Raw genomic sequence first — 19,183 nt, forward strand, 5'->3', positions numbered from 1 at the left:
GGTGAAAGTGGGCCAAGATTTGTGAAGTAAAATACTGAAGGGAAGGTTGCTGTGCAAAGAAATCTCCAGAGATGTACAGAGGCCCCCCTCAAATCTTTGGCTGAGCCCTGATCTATATGTAGATAGGAAGAAACTACAGAGGCTGGGTAAAGAACCACCAGAAAGAAGGAATCAGAACAAAGCTTAGAGCTAACAGGTGGTTAGAATAGTTCATATTCCAACTAGTTAGAGTGGAAAAATCATGAGGCACTGAATAGTGGCCTCTAAAGGATATTACCTCAGAAGTGGGTCCAAACTGGTCCTAGAATAAAGGCCACTCTGGACCTGTGGTAGCAAAGTTAAATACAAATTTTGAAAGCTTGAAACTGATCCAAGTGACTTAGCTATATCCCAGAACAAAAGCCCAATGATATTTAAAGAAATACAAACATATTCTAGTAATAACAAAACCCAATAACATGAAATCACAGTGTCTAGCATCCATTCAAAAATTATGCAAGGTGGAAGGAAAATACAACTTATTACGAGGGAAAAAACAGTTTCTAAAAATACCCCGAAATGACAAAAATGACAGAACTAGCATAGACTGGAAGGATATTAAAACAGATATTATAAACACACTCCATATGTTCAGGAGTTTAGAGGAAAATTGACATGATGATGAGAAAAATGGAAGAAGTAAAAGACCCAAACTGAACTTCTAAGGGATGAAAAATATAGTATCTGAAATAAAAAAATACATGGGGATCCCTGGGTGGCGCAGCGGTTTAGCGCCTGCCTTTGGCCCAGGGCGCGATCCTGGAGACCCGGGATCGAATCCCACGTCGGGCTCCCGGTGCACGGAGCCTGCTTCTCCCTCTGCCTGTGTCTCTGCCTCTCTCTCTCTCTCTCTGTGTGTGTGTGTGTGACTATCATAAATAAATAAAAAATTAAAAAAAAATACATGGGATTAACAGATTGGACACTACAGAAGAAAAAAAAACAGTGAAGTAGAAGATATAGTAATAGGAACCATCCAAGTGAAACAAAAAAGGCTGAAGAAAGAGGAGTATATATGAGCTGAGGGACCGTCTCAGGCGTTCTGAGTATGTAATTAGAGTCTCAGAAGGAAAGAGGAGATGAGATGTAGGTGGTATCAGAAAAAAAATTTTTTGAATAAATAATGGTAGATTTTCCTAATTTGGAAACTTAATGCTGACAGATCCAAGAAATTCAGCATACCCCAAGTAGAAGAGACACCACACTAAAAAATACAATAACCGAGTTGCTGAAAATCAGTGATAAAGAAAAAAAAATAAAAGCAACCAGAGGAAAAGAGACATATTATGTACTAGAGGAATACATAATGTGTTTCTGACAGAAATACATATAGGCCAAAAGACAGTATAGCTACATTTTTAAGGTACTGAAGAAAATAAAAATCTTGTCAACTTACATTCTTTATGCAGCCAATATATCTTTCAAAAAAACTTTTTTTTCGGACAGATTCTGAGAGAATGGATCACCAGCAGACCTGTATTAAAAAAAAATATTGAAGGATATTTTTTACACAGAATATAACAGTGGAAATTTCGATCTACACAAAGGAATGAAGAGCAGTAGAAATGCTCTCATTTTTTAATATCTCTGTAAGACAGTTGACTAGTTAAAACAAACGTATTGTGGGGTTTATAATGTAAAATATGACAATCAATACAAAAGAAGGGGGAAGTGGAAGTACATATGACTCTAAGATTCTTACAGAGTACATGAAGTGACATAATGTTATATGAAGATAGACTATCATAAGGTAAAGAACTATATTATAAACCCTGGAGCAGGGATCCCTGGGTGGCGCAGCGGTTTGGTGCCTGCCTTTGGCCCAGGGCGCGATCCTGGAGACCCGGGATCGAATCACACATCGGGCTCCCAGTGCATGGAGCCTGCTTCTCCCTCTGCCTGTGTCTCTGCCTCTCTCTCTCTCTCTCTGTGACTATCATAAATAAATAAATTTAAAAAATAATAAAAATAAACCCTGGAGCAACCACTGAAAAACAAAAATACAAACCAAAGAGGTATAGTTAATAAGCAAATAATGAGGATAAAATGGAAAAAAATACTCCAAAGGAGGGCTTGAAAAGAAGAAAGAAGATGCAAAGAACAGATGGGACAAATAGAAAAAAAGAGCATGATGGTAGACTTAAACCCATTGGTATCAATAATCACATTAAATGTAAACGATCTATCCCAGCATGCCTGATACAAATATAACATGAGGCACATATGTAATTTTAAATTTTCTGGTAGTCACATTGAGTAAAAACAAACAAAAAATGGTAAAATTAATTTAAAAAACTTTTAAATTTATTTATTAGAGCATGAGGGGAGAAGCAGACTCCCCACCGAGCAGGGAGCTCCACTTGGGGCTCGATCCCAGTACCCTGGGATCATAACCTGAGCTGAAGGCAGATGCTTAACTGACTGAGCCACCCAAGGTCCCCAGTGGAATTAATTTTAATAACATATTTTACTTAACATGGGATGCCTGGGTGGCTCAGCAGTTGAGCATCTGCCTGTCTCTCTCTCTCTCTCTCTCTCTCTCTCTCTCTCTCTCTGTGTGTGTGTGTCTCTCATGAATACATAAATAAATAAAATCTTAAAATATATATATATTTTACTTAACACAATATATATAAAATATGTCATTTTGGCATTTAATAAATATTAAAATTTTATTAGAGATATGTTACCTTTTCTTTAAAATATAGTACCCATTTTATACTTACAGCATATTTATACTTATAGCACAGTTTGGATTAGTCATATTTTAAGTGCTCAATAGTCACATTCAACTAGTGGCTACCATATTGGACGGTGTAGATTAAACATCCAGTTAAAAGGCACAGCTTGTCAGATTGGGTAAGAAAAACATCTGTCTACAAGAAATCCATTTTATTTATTTATTTATTTATTTATTTAGAAATTTCCTGGATTTTTTTTTCTTTTTTTTTTTTAGTAATCTCTACACCCAACATGGGGCTCAAACTTAAGACCCTGAGATCAAGAGTTGCATGCTCTCCTGACTGAGGCAGCTTGGCTCCCAAGAAACTCATTTTATTTAAGATTTTATTTATTATTTGAGAGTGAGAGTGAGAGCCACAAGCAGGGGAGTAGCAGAGAGAGAGGGGGAGAAGTAGGGAGCTGAATAGGGAGCACAATGTGAGGCTTTATCCCAAGACCCCTGGGATCATGACTTGACCTGAAGGCAGAGGCTTCACTGAGCTACCCAGGCACCCCAAGAAACCCATTTTTTAAAAAATTTTTATTATTTATTTATTTATGATAGTCACACAGAGAGAGAGAGGCAGAGACACAGGCAGAGGGAGAAGCAGGCTCCATGCACCGGGAGCCCGACGTGGGATTCGATCCCGGGTCTCCAGGATCGCGCCCTGGGCCAAAGGCAGGCACCAAACCACTGCGCCACCCAGGGATCCCAAGAAACCCATTTTAAATGTGAGGACACAATCACAAGTAGGTTAAAAGTAAAAGGATAGAAAAAATATTCCATGTAAAAACTAATCAAGAGAAAGAAGTAACTATATTAATATCATACCAAGTAGATTTCAAAGCAAAGAATATTACCAGTGACAGACATTTTGAAAGGGATAAGTTCAAAAGGACTTAATCTAAATATATATAAACCTATAAGAGAAGTTCAAAATATCTGAAGCAAAACTTACAGAACTGAAAGAAGAAATAGATAAATTTATCATTATCGTTGGAGATTTCAGCACTTCTCTCAACAATCAGTAGGAGAAATAGAAAATCATCAAGGATGTAGAAAGCCAGAGTAGGTAGATGGATACCATCTACCCAAATGCTTGTGGGCAAGAAATACTTTGTCCTTTACACAGCACTAAATGTGTCCCATCCCATGTGGAGAAACAGGATGATGCTGCACTTCTGGGATCTTCATTTTCCCTCCAAGATTCTTTCCTTCCTGTCATCCCGTACTACTAATTTATGTGGATGAATTGGGAAAATAGCAAGCAGCCAAGTCTTTATTTCTGGTTTTATTTTGCAAACCCTTGTTAATTATTGTCAGTTGTTTCCAAAATGCAAAAGCACTAGACTGTTGGAATACTGTATTTCTGACTTTTTCCCAGCTAGGGAAATGCCATAAAGAAATGACTAATAGCGTATGTGGGGTGTGAGGAAATGCAGGAGGAATTAAGGTAGAATCTGTATAGCATACTGACTGATGATCAAGCTAACCAGGCCAACCAGTTACCTATTTTTAAGTCTCTGAAAGCAAAGAGGTGTCTTTCAGCTGTTCTGCATCACAATAGCCTTGTGTATAAAGGAAGTATTCTTACTTGATTGATAGAGGGGACTTAGGAAGTAAGACTTAAAAGGACGGGTGGGTGGCTCAGCGGTTTAGTGCCTGCCTTGGGCTCAGGGCGAGATCCTGGGGTCCCAGAATCAAGTCCCACATTGGGCTCCCTGCATGGAGCCTGCTTCTCCCTCTGCCTGTGTCTCTGCTTCTCTCTCTCTGTGTCTCTCATGAATAAATAAATAAAAATCTTAAAAAAAAAAAAAAAAGAAAGAAGTAAGACTTAATAAGGGATATACCAAGGTCATCTGATTTTATTGTGGAATCAGCATCTGAAATTAGAGCATGTAACTCTTTGTCTAACATTCTTTCATAACAAAAGTGGAAATGGGGAATTAGTTGGTAGTGATCAGAGCTTTCTGGTTGTTTCCAAGGAGCCGTTAAATTTAATTTAAATTTAAGTAATGCTCAATAAAGAGAGAAAATGGCTTGTAGAACATTAAGCCCAACTAGACAAGCCTAACACAAGGAATAGGTTTTCCTTAGGAAATAAAAACTCGTTTCATAAGAAGGGGGGGAAAAACTAGAGAAAATGAGATAAATTATTTAAGTGAATATGATGTGTCTGCCATATGCAGTGCACTCTTAACGTGTAGAATAAAATGATCAGAATGGAAATTTTAGTGTTTCAACATGATTCATTGATAGATTCCACATCATTATAGTCAAAGTGTTTCTTAATAGAACAAGTCCTTTTGATAAACCAGGGATTTATGCAGGGTCACAGGGAGAATAGTCATTACGGTTGTCACAACTCCATAAAAATAGGTGTTGCCTGCCTGTCTTTGTCTAAAACTTTAGCAGTGGTTCTAATCATTTGTTACTTGGAATTGCATATGAGAAAAATCCTGGGTATATGTTCACAGTGAGGGATGCAATGCATAGAGCTTACCTAAAGTCTGCTTTGTGTATTAATTAGGTTAGATCTTAGGAGTGAATGATCTTCTGACTCATAGTATTTAAGTGTTACTGCATGGCTGGTCTTTTGGGCATTGTGGTCGACAAGGCTAGATTTAATTTAAACAACCGAACAGGGAGGTCAAGGTGAAAATGTAGAGAAGTAAAACAGGAAAAAGCTTTTTTTGCCTTAAAACTTGTCTTAGTTTCTACTTAGGACCAGTGTTAACGCCCAAAACTTTCAGAATGTTTTTTATTTTTTATTTTTCCTGAGCCAATTAGAAAGGTTCAGTGGGACCTGAGTGGCTCAGTCAGTTAAGTGTCTGATTCTTGGTTTCGGCTCAGGTCCAGATCTCAGGGTCCTGAGTTCCATTGGTGTCAGGTTCTATGCTCAGCAGGGAGTCTGTGGAAGATTCTTTCCCTCTGCGCTTCCCCCAAGTGGGACTTGTGCGCACACTCTCTCTCATATAAAATAAACCTTAAAAAAAAAAAAGAAAAGGTTCAGAGTGTAAAGTTGGAAAGGGTTAAAAGTTAAGATTTTACTGTTAGTGAGATGTTTTCCTTCTAAATGGGTGAGAAAACAATAGTTTGGCAGGTCTACTGGGTGAGAAGGAAGATACAAATAGCAATGGTCATTTATGTCATTGTGGTAACATACAGGAAAAGGATTGAGTCTTTAGTTTAAAAACATTGTAGGCTTTTCTTTTAAAGAGAAGCTTTTCCAACTTCAGCCTGGCAGCTCTTCAAATAAAATCACAAAGGAACAAGACACTATAAACAACAGTCCTATCCCCCAAAAAGCACTGCATAGACAAGCAGGCGCTCATGGCCAAGGCTGTGAAGGCAGCAGGAAGGGCAGATCCTGAGGCACTGGAGCTACAGCAAGCAAACAGACAAGTGTGGGTCCCCAAAAGAGGGACAGGTAGACCAACACTGGCAGTTGTCCCCAGATGCTGGTATATTGGCAAGACAAACAGTAGCACAGGGCTGATTGACCACTTTTAGCCCCCTATTTGTTTTTGTTTGTTTGTTTGTTTGTTTTTTAAATATTTTTTTATTTATTCATGAGAGGCACACAGAGAGAAAGAGAGGCAGAGACACAGGCAGAGGGAGAAGCAGGTTCCATGCAGGGAGCCTGACGTGGGACTTGATCCCGGGTCTCCAGGATCACACCCTGAGCCGAAGGCAGCACCAAACTGCTGAGCCACCAGGGCTGCCCTTAGCCCCCTATTTGAAGGGGAATTTGAGATCTCTTGGGAACTAAGAGAGTCTTACATGCAGAAAGGCTCTCCCTGTGGTGGGGAAAGGGACCCTTGTCTTCACAAAATATAAGCAAATGCTCTATCACTGCTTCTCTTTGATCTTACGCACTGTGATCCCTTCTCTCATTTCTTTTTCCTTCATCTTCAGCCCTCCTCTGTGAGTTGACATGTAGGATTCTTTTTGTTCTCTAACTACTAGCTTGTTTTTTTGGTAGAACTGTGTCTTGGCCAAACTATGGCAATTTTCCTCATTTGGACAGAGTAATAGCTGCAAAACTGAGGAAACTGGGATCTCAGTTCTGCCTCAGATGTCAGATTATACATCAGCTGATGAGGAGAACATTGAGGCCACCAAGCTCTCTCCTACTGGGATACGAGGGAAATGAAAAAGAGCCCAGATCACTCCTTAAAGCTGACTAACAAACTGACTTTGGAGGAGGCCATTTCCCTTGCAGTGGAGAAACCTTGGTTGGAGGTAGAACTAAAGCCATGGAAGAGGGATTCTCAAAGAAAATAGACAATGTGTATCCTAATCATTAGGTCTCTTACTACTTAAGCTGGGTTGGTCTTTAGCTTTATAATCCATGCTCTCAAAATAAAAATGTAAGAATAAGAAACCAAACAACAACAACAACAAAAAAAAAAAAAAAAAAAAAAGGAAACCAAACAACCTGGCTGTGTAAATTTAACTTCATTGGCTTCTGGAACTCTTTCCTCCTAAAAAAAAAAAAAAAAAAAAAAAAAAGGAAAATTATGGATAGCATGATACTCATTTATGTCATTCTTTTTTACTTCAGGTTAATGATCCCAAAGGTGATACCCTTCTGATGGGCACCTAAAGGAGATACATTTCCACGGCTTTCATGTGTTAGATTGTCCTTATCTTTTTGCCTGATTCTTTGCACATTCTGCTGGAGTCCGTATTGCTTTTTACAGTATATGACTTGTTTACCCCATGGAAGGTTTGGCTTACAGTGACTGATGGGTCATCTACCTCTTCACCTCGCCCCTTGGATTGAAGGGCTTAGCCTCATAACATGACTAATATTGTGGGATGAGTAGAATACCAGAGGAATCAATTCCTTCTTGCTGGTTTTCCCTCACTAGAGAATGTAGTTTTATTGCCTAGAAATCTCTGCTTTGTTGGGCAGGTCTTCTACATTCCTGGCTGCCTATCACAAGCCTAGAATTGTCTTTTGGCACCATTGTCCTTGGGGACAGAATTAGATTGAAAACCTCAGTTTGAGAAATCTGTGATCCTAATTAGGTTTTGATTCATGATCATTATTTAAAATAACTGAGCTCCAGGTATCTGTTGGGCATCACACTAGGCAGAGGATCAGCCATGACCCAAGTCCAGAGGGTTGGGCCTGTTGCTCAGTCTTCAGAGATGAAGGCAGAACAGTGTCTTTCTTCAGTCCTAGTCTTCCCCTCCTCCCCCCCCCCCCCCCCCCCACCCTCAGAGCTCTGCTTCATGGCAGTGTGGTTTCCCTGCGACTGCCTCGGCATCTTCATCTATAGGCCCTTTCTCTAGTCTAGACCATGTTTCGGTGTGTTCCTGGCAGTGTTCCCTGCTGCCTACCCAGTATGTAGTTGCCTACTGTTGGGCAGTAGCTCACTGCTCTGGCATCCTAGTGTGTAAATATTTGTCAAAGGACAGGGGCGTTTTCCCATTCCCCAAAAAGCATTCTGAAAAATGTGCCTGTTTTCTTAGTCATATTTCCAAGCTGTGGATCAGTTAGCCCATTCATTCCTTGCAGTTGACAGACACTGGCCTGGCCTCAGCTGGCCACATAAAGTAGGTATGCAGTAACTTCCGGCACAGTAACTTTCAGGCTTTAGTACCAGGGAGTCCTGGACCTAAAGGGGCTGTAGTCGACATAGTCACTATTAGAGAATAAATTGTTTTGTTAATAGAAAGAATCTTTTATCTTCCATATCAAGCATTCAGATCTCTTACAGTCATACTTGATATTGGTGACATATATGGAATCAACAAAAATGAGGAAGCAAACCATATAGATTCTGGAGGAAAACTTGACTCTTCATGTTAGTGACTGGATTTTCATGTCTCATGTAATGTAGGTTTTTATACAACATCCATGTCTGCCTCTGTAAAGATGACAATGTTGAGCTACTGTCAGTTGAGAGGTGTTTTTTTCAGTATAGTGGATGGTTTATCCTGTCACTCAATTCTACTTGAAACCAGAGCCGTTCGCCTCTACAAGCCAACTTATTAGGCTGAAAAGGCAGTCTTTAGTCATGGAACAGTTTTCTGTCTGTGCAAAACCAGGTGACTCACACAAAGGATTGAACTATTGGTCTTTGCTGTATTACACTAAACTGAGCTCAGGATTTATTTAAGTTGCTCACCCATTCCCAGTAGATTAAAGTACCTCTCATGTGTCTCATCAACTGCTTGGTTCCTTCCTTTCCTTTTCTCTTAAGTGTTTTCTTCTAGCATTCCTTCCTCCTCCTTCTCATTTTTGGATCTAATCCTCAGTCTTCTACAGATCTGACCAGCATGCCCCATATGGATCCTCAACCCCATAAGATATCTGTAGATCTGTACATCTACATCTCTATATCAGTTTTTCTGTTTTCACTGTTTATAAGCCCCTCAACCTTCCAGAATTTGATGCAGGGACATGAGGCTTTGGGGTGTTGAAGTCTCAATTGATTACGAAACAATAACATATGCTCTGCAACACAGCAACTGCTTTTCCTTCACACAACACAACTATTTTAGGGACTGAGTATCTATTTTAATACATTTAATTTCTTCCCACAGATCATCAATTTCTACATGAATATGTTGATGGAGCGAAGTAAAGAGAAGGGATTGCCAAGTGTGCATGCATTTAATACCTTTTTCTTCACTAAGTTAAAAACGGCCGGTTATCAGGCAGTGAAACGTTGGACAAAGAAAGTGGATGTATTTTCTGTTGACATTCTTTTGGTGCCCATTCACCTGGGAGTGCACTGGTGTCTTGCTGTGAGTACCTCTCTTACTTTCAATCAAATTTAAAAGAAATCTACGTAATTAATAGAATATAGAGAGGAGTGAGTTTGTAATTTGACATTTTCACTGGGTGATTGTGAGAAAGAATAGTAAAACGTTGGCTAAAAATTGGATAGATCAGTGAACTTCCTGTCAAGAGTGGGAGATACTTAGACTTTGAAGAAAGTTGTGGAATTTCCTTTTCTGGAAATATTTAAAAGGGAGTTGTAAGTCTAAACAGTCTCAAGGAAAGGCATGGGGAGAAAAAGTGACTTCTTAGTGATACTGCCAACTCAGATTCTGTGACTTATTTTCTGCCTAATTATGATTTGCCTTGCATATTTGGTAATTTAATATTTTTATGACTCTTTGAGAACATACATACATTCATTTAATATGTTAATAAAAATATAAAAGTTATCTCACAGTCTATTTTGAATTATATTTGAAAAGCATAAAGCCAGAGTGCCTGGGTGGCTTGTCAGTTAAACATGTGCCTTTGGCTCAGGTCATGATCTCAGGGTCCTGGGATCAAGCCTTGATCGACTCCCTGCTGAGCAGGGAGTCTGCTGTTCCCTTTGCCCCTCCCCCTGCTCATGCTCCCAGCTCCCTTCCTCTCTCCCTCCCTCTCTATCTCAAATAAATAAATAAAACCTAAAAAAGAAAAGCATAAAGCCAAAGAGAAAACTTCCACAGAAAGAAACAAAACCCTGAATATTTTATCATCTTTCTGAAACCCTGTGGCAATGATCTCATTCATCTTATAGTCTCTAAAGAGCGTGTGTGTCTTCACTGTTGTCCACATGGCAGATGGAGAACCTAAATACTAGAAAAAAAGATTTCAGGGCCGTTAATGAGGCCACTCATTACTATTTACATAGTGCTATGTAAATAGTCCCCTTGTTCTTTCCTCTGCAGTTTAAGCATGGTATAGTGCAAAGTATCAATCAAACTTGTCATGGTGCTGTAGGAAATCTGGCAGAAAGTTTCAAATTCCAGGGAAGCATAAGCTGAGAAACTATTTTTCTTATTTTATGAATACACAAATATTTTTATTCCCAGGTTGTGGACTTCCGAAAGAAGAATATTACCTATTATGACTCTATGGGTGGGATAAACAATGAAGCTTGCAGGATCCTCCTGTAAGTAGGGAGTTGAGAACAAAAGAGTTTGGTGTTGGGTGTATGTTGTATTTTTCCAGCTGTTGAAGTCATTTCTTTGACGCCTTTCGTGGAATAATTAAGATTAATAAAGGAAATCTTCATATTGAGTAAGAATGGATATATTATGTGTAAGTAAGTAAAATTTAATAATAATATAATAATACCAAAAAAAAAATACCCTCATGGGCACAACTATTGTCCCAGGGCACTAAAAATAATGAATGAGTCAGTATATACCTATAGATATAGTAACTAATTAGAAATTATCTAATCCAACCTCCTAATTTTTCAGATGAAGAAACCAAGACCCACAGAGGTGACTTTGATATGCTCAGGTCCTACTAGTTAGTGGCTCAACTGGGAACCAGAATGCAAATCTCTTTATACCCCATCTGTTTCTCTTTCCAAAATGCCTATTCCTCACTGTACCACTGTACCACTCTGGTGGCCAGGAGGAGGTAGGTTCCAGAATGGTGAACAGTTTGCACTTAAGAAGAGTGCTCTGTATGAGGTATGCACTCATCAAATTGTAATTTGGATTGAATTTTCACACAGGAGAGTCAAGACTATAAATAGTGAATAACTGCCTTGATATTGGTAGGGAAACCTTCTTCCATGAGACTGAGTTCTAAAGGACCATATAAACCAAGGAAAAGAATCAAAACTCATTCCTTAGGAGGAACAATATGTAGAAGGAATCTGGGTGTCAGAGGCAGAGGTCCTGTTTCTCTTGGGTTGACAGGGTGGGCATGAATTATGGGAGCTTCAGGGGTGGCTTAGCAGTCCAGAGACTCTCTGTCCAACATTAGGTACTGTTTTCCTCAGAAGTATAGACAAAAACCCTTCCTAAGAGATTGTTAACCCCATTCTTAGAGTGGCAACTGTCATCAGTGTTTCCATAGCTCATCTCCTACTCTCCCAATACCTTTAGGCAATACCTGAAGCAAGAAAGCATTGACAAGAAAAGGAAAGAGTTTGACACCAATGGCTGGCAGCTCTTCAGCAAGAAAAGCCAGGTACATCTCCTCTCATCAGGTAGAAATCTTGATATTAGGGTATTTGAAAAGGAAAGGGTTTTATTGCTGAATTCCCAGAGACCTTCTATCTTAGTGTCTAGCCTGACTTTGGCTTGGTTGTTTGGTTCCTTGGGGAAGATAGAGTAAGCTCTTTGTGGAAAATGTTTGCTGATTGGCCCTTGTGGCAGGGGCTTGTCTTTACATCTGTAGGTGTCATGGAAGTCTAAGATAGTCTCCCGTGTGCCTGATGTGAAGATTAATATTAATAGGAAGACCTGACTGAGATGCTCATTTTTTTTCTCTGAGCCTCCATTGTTCTGGGTGAAGGACTTAGAGTCACCTCTTCAAAATTCAGGGAAACCTGTAATATTTATATCCTTTGGTTCTTATTTATAACCTAATAAGGAAAGAAGCTTGGAAAGATGTCACCTTTTTGTTGTTTTCAATCTTTCAGGAAATTCCACAGCAGATGAATGGAAGTGACTGTGGCATGTTTGCTTGCAAATATGCTGACTGCATTACCAAAGACAGACCGATCAACTTCACACAGGTGAGCCGAGCCTTCAGGATGGAGCCCTGTGACCACCCTGCCTCCAGGCTGCCTGGTAGATATTTTTTCCTGCAACTGCTCTGCCTAGGGAACTCTGCCTATGGCTCATAACTTGACGGTTACTGTGCAGACCACATCATAAGAAAAAGACGGGTAGTGATAGGCCACATGCTGGGTTCCCTTACATCACTTGCTGTAGTCAAGGAATCCTGGTCATTAGCAGAGCCTTCTTTAACTGCCTCTTTCTCCCCCACCTACCTCAGATCCTGTAAGAAACTGAACTGGGACTAGAGCAAGTTTTCTTCATTTTCTCTTCATTTGGTTAGCATGTTAGGTTTTGGAACAGGCCACCACTTGAATTCCTAGTGTAATTGGTCATGCTGCCCTCCTCCCCTGCCCCTCGCTTGATGCAGCTGATCAATCTTCTCTTAGTTTGTGATTGTTTATTTCTGTCCATGTGGTACTTCAGAGACCAAAGTGGATTGAGACTAGAGATTATGGCTTATATCCTTCACTTTAAATTAATAGTTTTACCAAACTTTTCCACCATAGCCCTAGGGTGGAGCTAACTCTTGCAGTTCCTATAACTCTTCCCCTAAAATGTAAGCTTTTGATTTTCAGGCCTTAGATCTCGTAGCTTAAAAGTTCAACATTAGAGGACTTGATAGATACCATTCTCAAAATTCTTGGAGACATTTGGGTATAGCCTGGGGACTCCTGGTGGTGTCCAGTAAAATTTGTAAGACTATAGTAGAGATAGATAGCGATAGAAAAAAATTACATGTAATCAAGAATTGAGCAATTTGAAAGACCAGAAATGCAACTGAAGCTATTTTAATTGAAAACCTTGAAAAGGAAAGGAGTTTTGGGTCTAGATGAAAGCAATGAAACAATTAAGGGTATCTCTGTGTCCCTACAGCAACACATGCCATACTTCCGGAAGCGGATGGTCTGGGAGATTCTCCACCGAAAGCTTTTGTGAAGATGTCTCAGTTACCCAACATTGACCTTGTGGGGGACCAGCTCTTTGTTGTCTACAGCCAGAGACCTTGGAAACAGCTGCTCCCACCCCTCTGTTCTTGTAAAGCCCTTGATCCTGGACCAGGCCCTGGCGAGATGCATTCACAAGCACATCTGCCTTTCCTTTTGTATCTCAGATACTATTTTTGCAAAGAAACTTTGGTGCTGTGAAAGGGGTGAGGGACATCCCTAAGCTGAAGAGAAAGACTGCTTTTCACTTCTTCAGTTCTGCCATCTTGTTTTCAAAGGGCTCCAGCCTCGCTCAGTCCCTAATTTGGGGGCCGAGAGAAGCTTGGACAGATTCCTGGTTTCATATAAACTCTTGTTGTTAGGCCTTACTAAGAGGTAGGAAAGGGCATGGGCAAAAAAGTAGGGATGAAAACCACCAGCATATACACGCACACATACATACACGGAGGATTTTCAAGATGTGTTGTCAGGAAAGTGACTGTAAACTTGGACTTTGGGCCACATGCATAAGTCCCTCTAGGACTTCCCTATTTATATGCCTCTTTGTGAAATCCATCTGCTTCTGTACAAGGCTGTTTTATCATCTGTAGCTTCCTCCTATCCTGAGGCACAACACATGCGCCCTAGGTGGACCCCAAAGTCCCAGGCAGTCCTTTCCTTAAAGCAGGGGTTTGCATGTGCTCACAACACATGATATGGAGAAGAACCACCCAGGGAGCGGTTTAGTGGAGCAACAAAGGCACCACTTTTACTGCCGCCTACTTCTGACCAAGAAGAAGGACCTCAGTCTTTAGCATAAAATTCCAGCATTGGATGAATGCAGGTCTAGTTTGGTCTGTGGCTAGTTTAAATATGTTTCTAACCACAGAGAATTTTATATATGTATATATACACACACACACACACACACATATGTATATGTGTGTGTGTATATATATATATATATCTCAATCACAGGGATATGTGTTTTTTTAAAAGGCTGAATGTGTTTACCACTTTAGCCTTAGATTTATATCCATTTTCCAAATTTAGCTCTAGCACGCACAGATCCCAGCCCCTATGTGTAGGGTGTTTGTGGACTTCCTAACAATATTTTGAGGCCTGGATGAACTTTGGCTTAGGGGTAGAGGTTACAGAGGGAGGCAAGATTTTCAACTGGAAAACGGGTGGAATTTGGACTGATCAACTTGAGACTAAAAAACTGCTATTCCTTTTGTTCTTTCTAGCATCTCCCCCACCCTCTGAGCGCTCCTCAGGCTAGATAGTGAAACGATCCAATGCCAGTGTCATTTTGTACTTAAGTTCCAAAATAGGAACGTTTTATACTTTTTTCTGTATTGTAATAGGTAGTTTTGTATGAAATATTTTCTCTTCTTCCCTTGTACCCCATCCTTTCCAACATTGTGCTTTCTCTCTGGGCTTATTTGAAAATTTTACTCTGTTTTATACCAAGCTTGTTTAGTACATTTTTCTATGTTTTACCACAGGTTACAATTTGAAAAGAAAACTATTTTTTTTAAATATTCCATTGTTAACTGAATGTTACTGTTTCCACTCCAGCAACCAGATGTCCTACCTTTTTCATAACTGCCTGCCTTTTTTGGGGAAGACCACCTTTCTTTCATTCGTTTGTTCATTTCCTTCCTTCCTTCCTTCCTTCCTTCCTTCCTTCCTTCCTTCCTTCCTTCCTTCCTCCGTTCCTCCCTTCCCCCCCTTCCTTCCTCCCCTCCTCCCTTCCTTTCTTGTGTTTTTCTATAGGAAATAAATAGCTTTCTATTTATGAGTTGCTGAGACCTTTTCACATTCTCTTTTAGAAAACTACAGTGTGCAGGCTCATTGTAGAACTCCTGCACACAGATTCTTGGTACTTAATGTATTTCAGTGACAATTTGAAAGGTGGCAGTATGGCATAGATTTGGACTAGGAATCAAAAGACCTGAGTTTTTCAGATGCTCTTGCTATTGTCTGGGGGACTCAGAACAAGATAGTTGTCTGTATTTATTGTTTGTCCATTTAGATAACAACATCTGTCTTACCTTCCTCACAGACTTTTTGTATAGACCAAAGCAACAAATATTTATTGCCATGTATAACAGAAAATGAAACATGCAACAAAAGCACTTTGAAAAATATATAAGGAATTGTTGAGCCTGTCTGAACGTGGACCCCCTTTCTGACCAATGCATTTTTGTACAAGGTGAAGTTAGGATCCTGAGACCACTCTACATGGGTGGACCAAGCTGAGACAAAGGTTGTGGCCCAGGGTGGCTCAGTGGGAACCAAATATAGACTTCTCTAGTGGGCCATTTTTCCAGAGGACTAGCCAACAAAATCAGGACTAGCATCTGGAAACTTAGTTTCTCCTTCATTTAAGGGTGGGCTTTGATGACTGGGGAGGGGATAAGGAGGTTCCTGCATTCCAGTGCCAAGGGCATGCTATGAATATTTTAGTTTAACTGCTTTAAACTAAAGCCTATTGCTTTCCTTTTCTCCTGTCTTTCCTCCTTCCCTGTGTTCAGTGCTCATAATCACCTACCTCCCTTTAAAAAGGAACACTTGAGGGATAATTAACTCTATCTAGATACAGAGCCTTCAACAGGAACCACAGCCCCACCAATCACTCCTGGACCCTGTAGAGAAAATCAGAACATTTGAAAATACATGGTTCAAGGCATGGAGGTTAGTTCTGTCCCATTTGTTGCTGGGCACCGACTGTTGCTCCTGGGTGTTTGGGGTTGGATGTAAGAGTACTTTCACCTCCCTCTCTCCCTCATGGAGGCATTGTGTGAAGTGACTCCTCTCTCTATATATGAGGTGCTTCATACTTCCTGTGGTTTCAGCTCTTCTTTAGCTCTTATAATTGTGCCAGCATTTTCTACCCACTGCAATGTTAGCCCCAAGTTTTAGTGTCCTGTAGCAGAAACAGGTGTTCTGAAAAAGCACTGCCAGCAACCCCATCCCATAGTCTGTCTATCACCACCTGGTTTTACATGGCTTATAAAAGGCTTAAGAAGAGGGAGAGGATTCACTTGAGAGCCCCCGTTTTTTTAATGTTTCAGCCTCTGGTCCTGTGCCATCCCTCCAGCTCTCAGATAGATCTTGCCAGAGTAAGAGAGACAGACGATTGACCCTTGGACTTTGTCTTCTACCTTGCTCCACCTGGATGGGCCAGGGTGAGGTGGAATATGGATGCTCAGGCCCTGTCGATGACTCAGACAGGCTACAAGCTGAACTCCTGGGAAAGTTACCATATTTCCCTGCCCAGGGGGACCTACCCATTGCTTCAAATTTTTTCTAAAATGTAGGGCTCAGCCCAGCATCTCTCCTTAGATCCCAGAGCCTTACATCACCTGTGCTGAATCCTGACCTCTTGTAAGAGTCCATGACTATCACTCCTGGCTTTGGAGGTGAGGAGGGACAATAAGGGTATGTGGGGTCACTTACCTATCATAAAGGTAAGGGAGACCTTACACATGAATCCCTTGTGAGATAGAAAAGAGAAACTAGGAGACAGAGCCAGAGGGTAAACCTTGAGATAATATTAGTGCAGGCTGCCTCTCTGGGCTGTCAGGGATAGGGCAGGGATAATTCTGAGTGGTTGGACCAGATCTAGGGTCTTGTCAGAGCCCAAGATTCTGAAATGTTGAGGGCTATAGTTCTGCATGGAATAGAATTCAGTCAAGGTAGGGATTCAAAGTTCAAGTTTAAGGCCAGTGTTAATATGGCTTGGTCTTACAATTAAAGCCCAGTCAGAGTCTTACTCTAATGAGACAGATCATAGCTGTTGACTTCTCCATTTTCAGCTGACAGGTAGCTATCAACTGCTTACTCCTGGAAATTATCCTTCTATTCCACAGAACATCAGTGTCCTGAAGAAAAAGTGTGGGAAAGTGATGTAAAGGAGCCCCGAGTCTTCAGTCTGCTGAGCACTCCTCATTCAGTTTACTCCTGTGTCCCTTTCACAAGTACCTACAGAGCACACACACCCAAATCCCATCTCCCTGAAGCCTTCCCTGATCATATTATCTTAAAATCTCTTATTTGGACAGCTGTAGCCCTTAGAATCAGAAAATGTTATAACTCCACATCATACTATTTGTAATCTGTCTTTCACATCAGGAATGGACTGAGGGCTGTTGCCAGAAGGCAGGTTAGTGATTTGGCGCTTTTTCTTCAAGCCAGGAGTTCAAACTGCTTCTCAGGCCAACCAGGGAGGAGTAGGGTGACTGCATTAAACATTGATTGAGAAAGACCGCATTTTGAAGGTTGGGGAAGGAGGACTGCTTATGGCAGCCTGCAGTGAGCCACTGCACCTGGTTTGTGGCCCCAAACCTAATGCCTCAGCCTGCCCTTACACCTTTTCCTTGGCAGTTTAGCATGCCTTCCCGGGATCTTGGTCTCCGTCCCAAGGACCTAATCATAGTATTTTTTTTCTAACCACACATCTTTCTAGTCTTCTCCATCTTTTTTATTTCCAGTGTTGTTGTACATCCCTTGTAGATTGAGACTGTGAGTCCCTTTCTGCCTTGTGCTTTAAATGGGACCACTTTATGTGCTGCCTGTGTCTTGTTTATTAGCCAGAGCTAAGTTCCTGGAGGTCATTTGCCTCCTCAGATACTCTGGGGAACGAACCCTTTACAATGGGTGTCTAATAAGCATGTGTTTAAGCCCTGGATTTGAGGGCCCTGGAGGGTAGAGTGAAAAGATGGTTTGACCAAGGAAATAAAAGTCACTTGTCCTCAAGGACCTTAGAGTCTAACTAATTTGGAGGTGATGCAGACACCAAGCAACGGACCTTATCCAGAAGGCCAACTCCTAGGCACCTGGTCCAGTCGGAAGCTGGATGTGGATGATGGAGGGACAGAGGTGGAGCTAAGTCAGGGATGATACTGCATTTATCCACCTGTGCGTGACTCTCCCTAATTCTTAAAAGTTGATTTATTTAAAATAAATTCTGTGGATTTTGCTTTTTTGCGCTGACTGGAAACTCCCTGGTAAAAAGGGACCTGGTGGTGTTTGTCTCTCTAAGACTGTCTCTCTGTCTCTTTGACTGTTTATTCTGTCTCTGTGTCTGTGTCTCCTGATCCAAATGGGACCAGTGATTGGATCCTCAGTGTGGTCTGGATTCCTGAGTCCACCCCTTAACCAAGAGTCTGAATACTGTTCATTCATTCATTTCATTCCACATACCTGGAATTGAAGCCTGGAACGCAAATAACATGCAAATCCATGGCTCCCTGGCACTTTTTAAAACCAGGCCTGTCTGTGGAGCTGGCCAGAGGGCCCTCCTGAGCCAAACACACAAGTCAGGACTTCCAACCCACTCTGCTAACAACATCCCTTGTCTCCTTGCCCCTCTCCTGCACCCCTTCCTCCTCACAATCTAACCTCTCTACCTGTAAAGCTCCTACTCCAGAGAATAAAACATAAGAAAGCACCAGCTTCTGGAAAATCTTCCACTGTGTTGGTGAAATGATTTTATCTGTGTGAGAAGAGTCCCTTGTAGCCTCCAGGACATTCTTGAGTTCTAATAGTTTTCTAGGCACGGTTAAGATTTTTCAACCCTAAAAAAAAAAAAAAAAAAAAAAAAAAGATTTTTCAACCCTTTGAAAATGATTGGAGCGAAAGGGAAGTCTTCAAGTCATTCTTATTTTCTCATTCCTGTATGTGGTTAGGGATAGCTGACGATTGCGTGGATCTGCAATGTCTGTCACCAAACAGGGAGAAGACTCCTTCAAAGTGGGACCTGGACTGGATTGTGAGTCAGTCAGTGTCTGTCCCCAGGGGCTCCAGGGGCCCTGGTGTCATCTTGCATTACAGAGGGTTACAAAGGGCCCAGTGGGGGGAAGGTGGGGAGGCTTGTTCTGCTCTTCAAGGAATTTGTGTTTCAGACACTTCTGAACTCCAGGAAAACTGTTTTGCTTCCTTGCGT

At 41.0% G+C, this 19,183-nt stretch overlaps 1 protein-coding gene across 6 annotated transcripts in view; it reads left to right on the top strand.

Annotated features, from left to right (window-relative positions):
- Positions 1 to 18,705, top strand: part of SENP1 (SUMO specific peptidase 1) — a 55,520-nt gene extending 36,815 nt beyond the window's left edge. For all 6 annotated transcript variants that reach the window (XM_035707230.2, XM_049102364.1, XM_049102365.1 and 3 more), the window contains 5 exons: positions 9,323 to 9,526; positions 10,595 to 10,674; positions 11,627 to 11,711; positions 12,166 to 12,261; positions 13,181 to 18,705. In XM_035707230.2, coding sequence (XP_035563123.1) covers positions 9,323 to 9,526; positions 10,595 to 10,674; positions 11,627 to 11,711; positions 12,166 to 12,261; positions 13,181 to 13,243 — 528 coding nt within the window. In that variant the 3' untranslated portion in view covers positions 13,244 to 18,705. The remainder of the gene's footprint in view (positions 1 to 9,322; positions 9,527 to 10,594; positions 10,675 to 11,626; positions 11,712 to 12,165; positions 12,262 to 13,180) is intronic.
- The last annotated feature ends 478 nt before the right edge of the window (positions 18,706 to 19,183 follow it).

Source organism: Canis lupus, chromosome 27 (genome assembly GCF_003254725.2).
Source record: "Canis lupus dingo isolate Sandy chromosome 27, ASM325472v2, whole genome shotgun sequence".
Taxonomy (NCBI): Eukaryota; Metazoa; Chordata; class Mammalia; order Carnivora; family Canidae; genus Canis; species Canis lupus.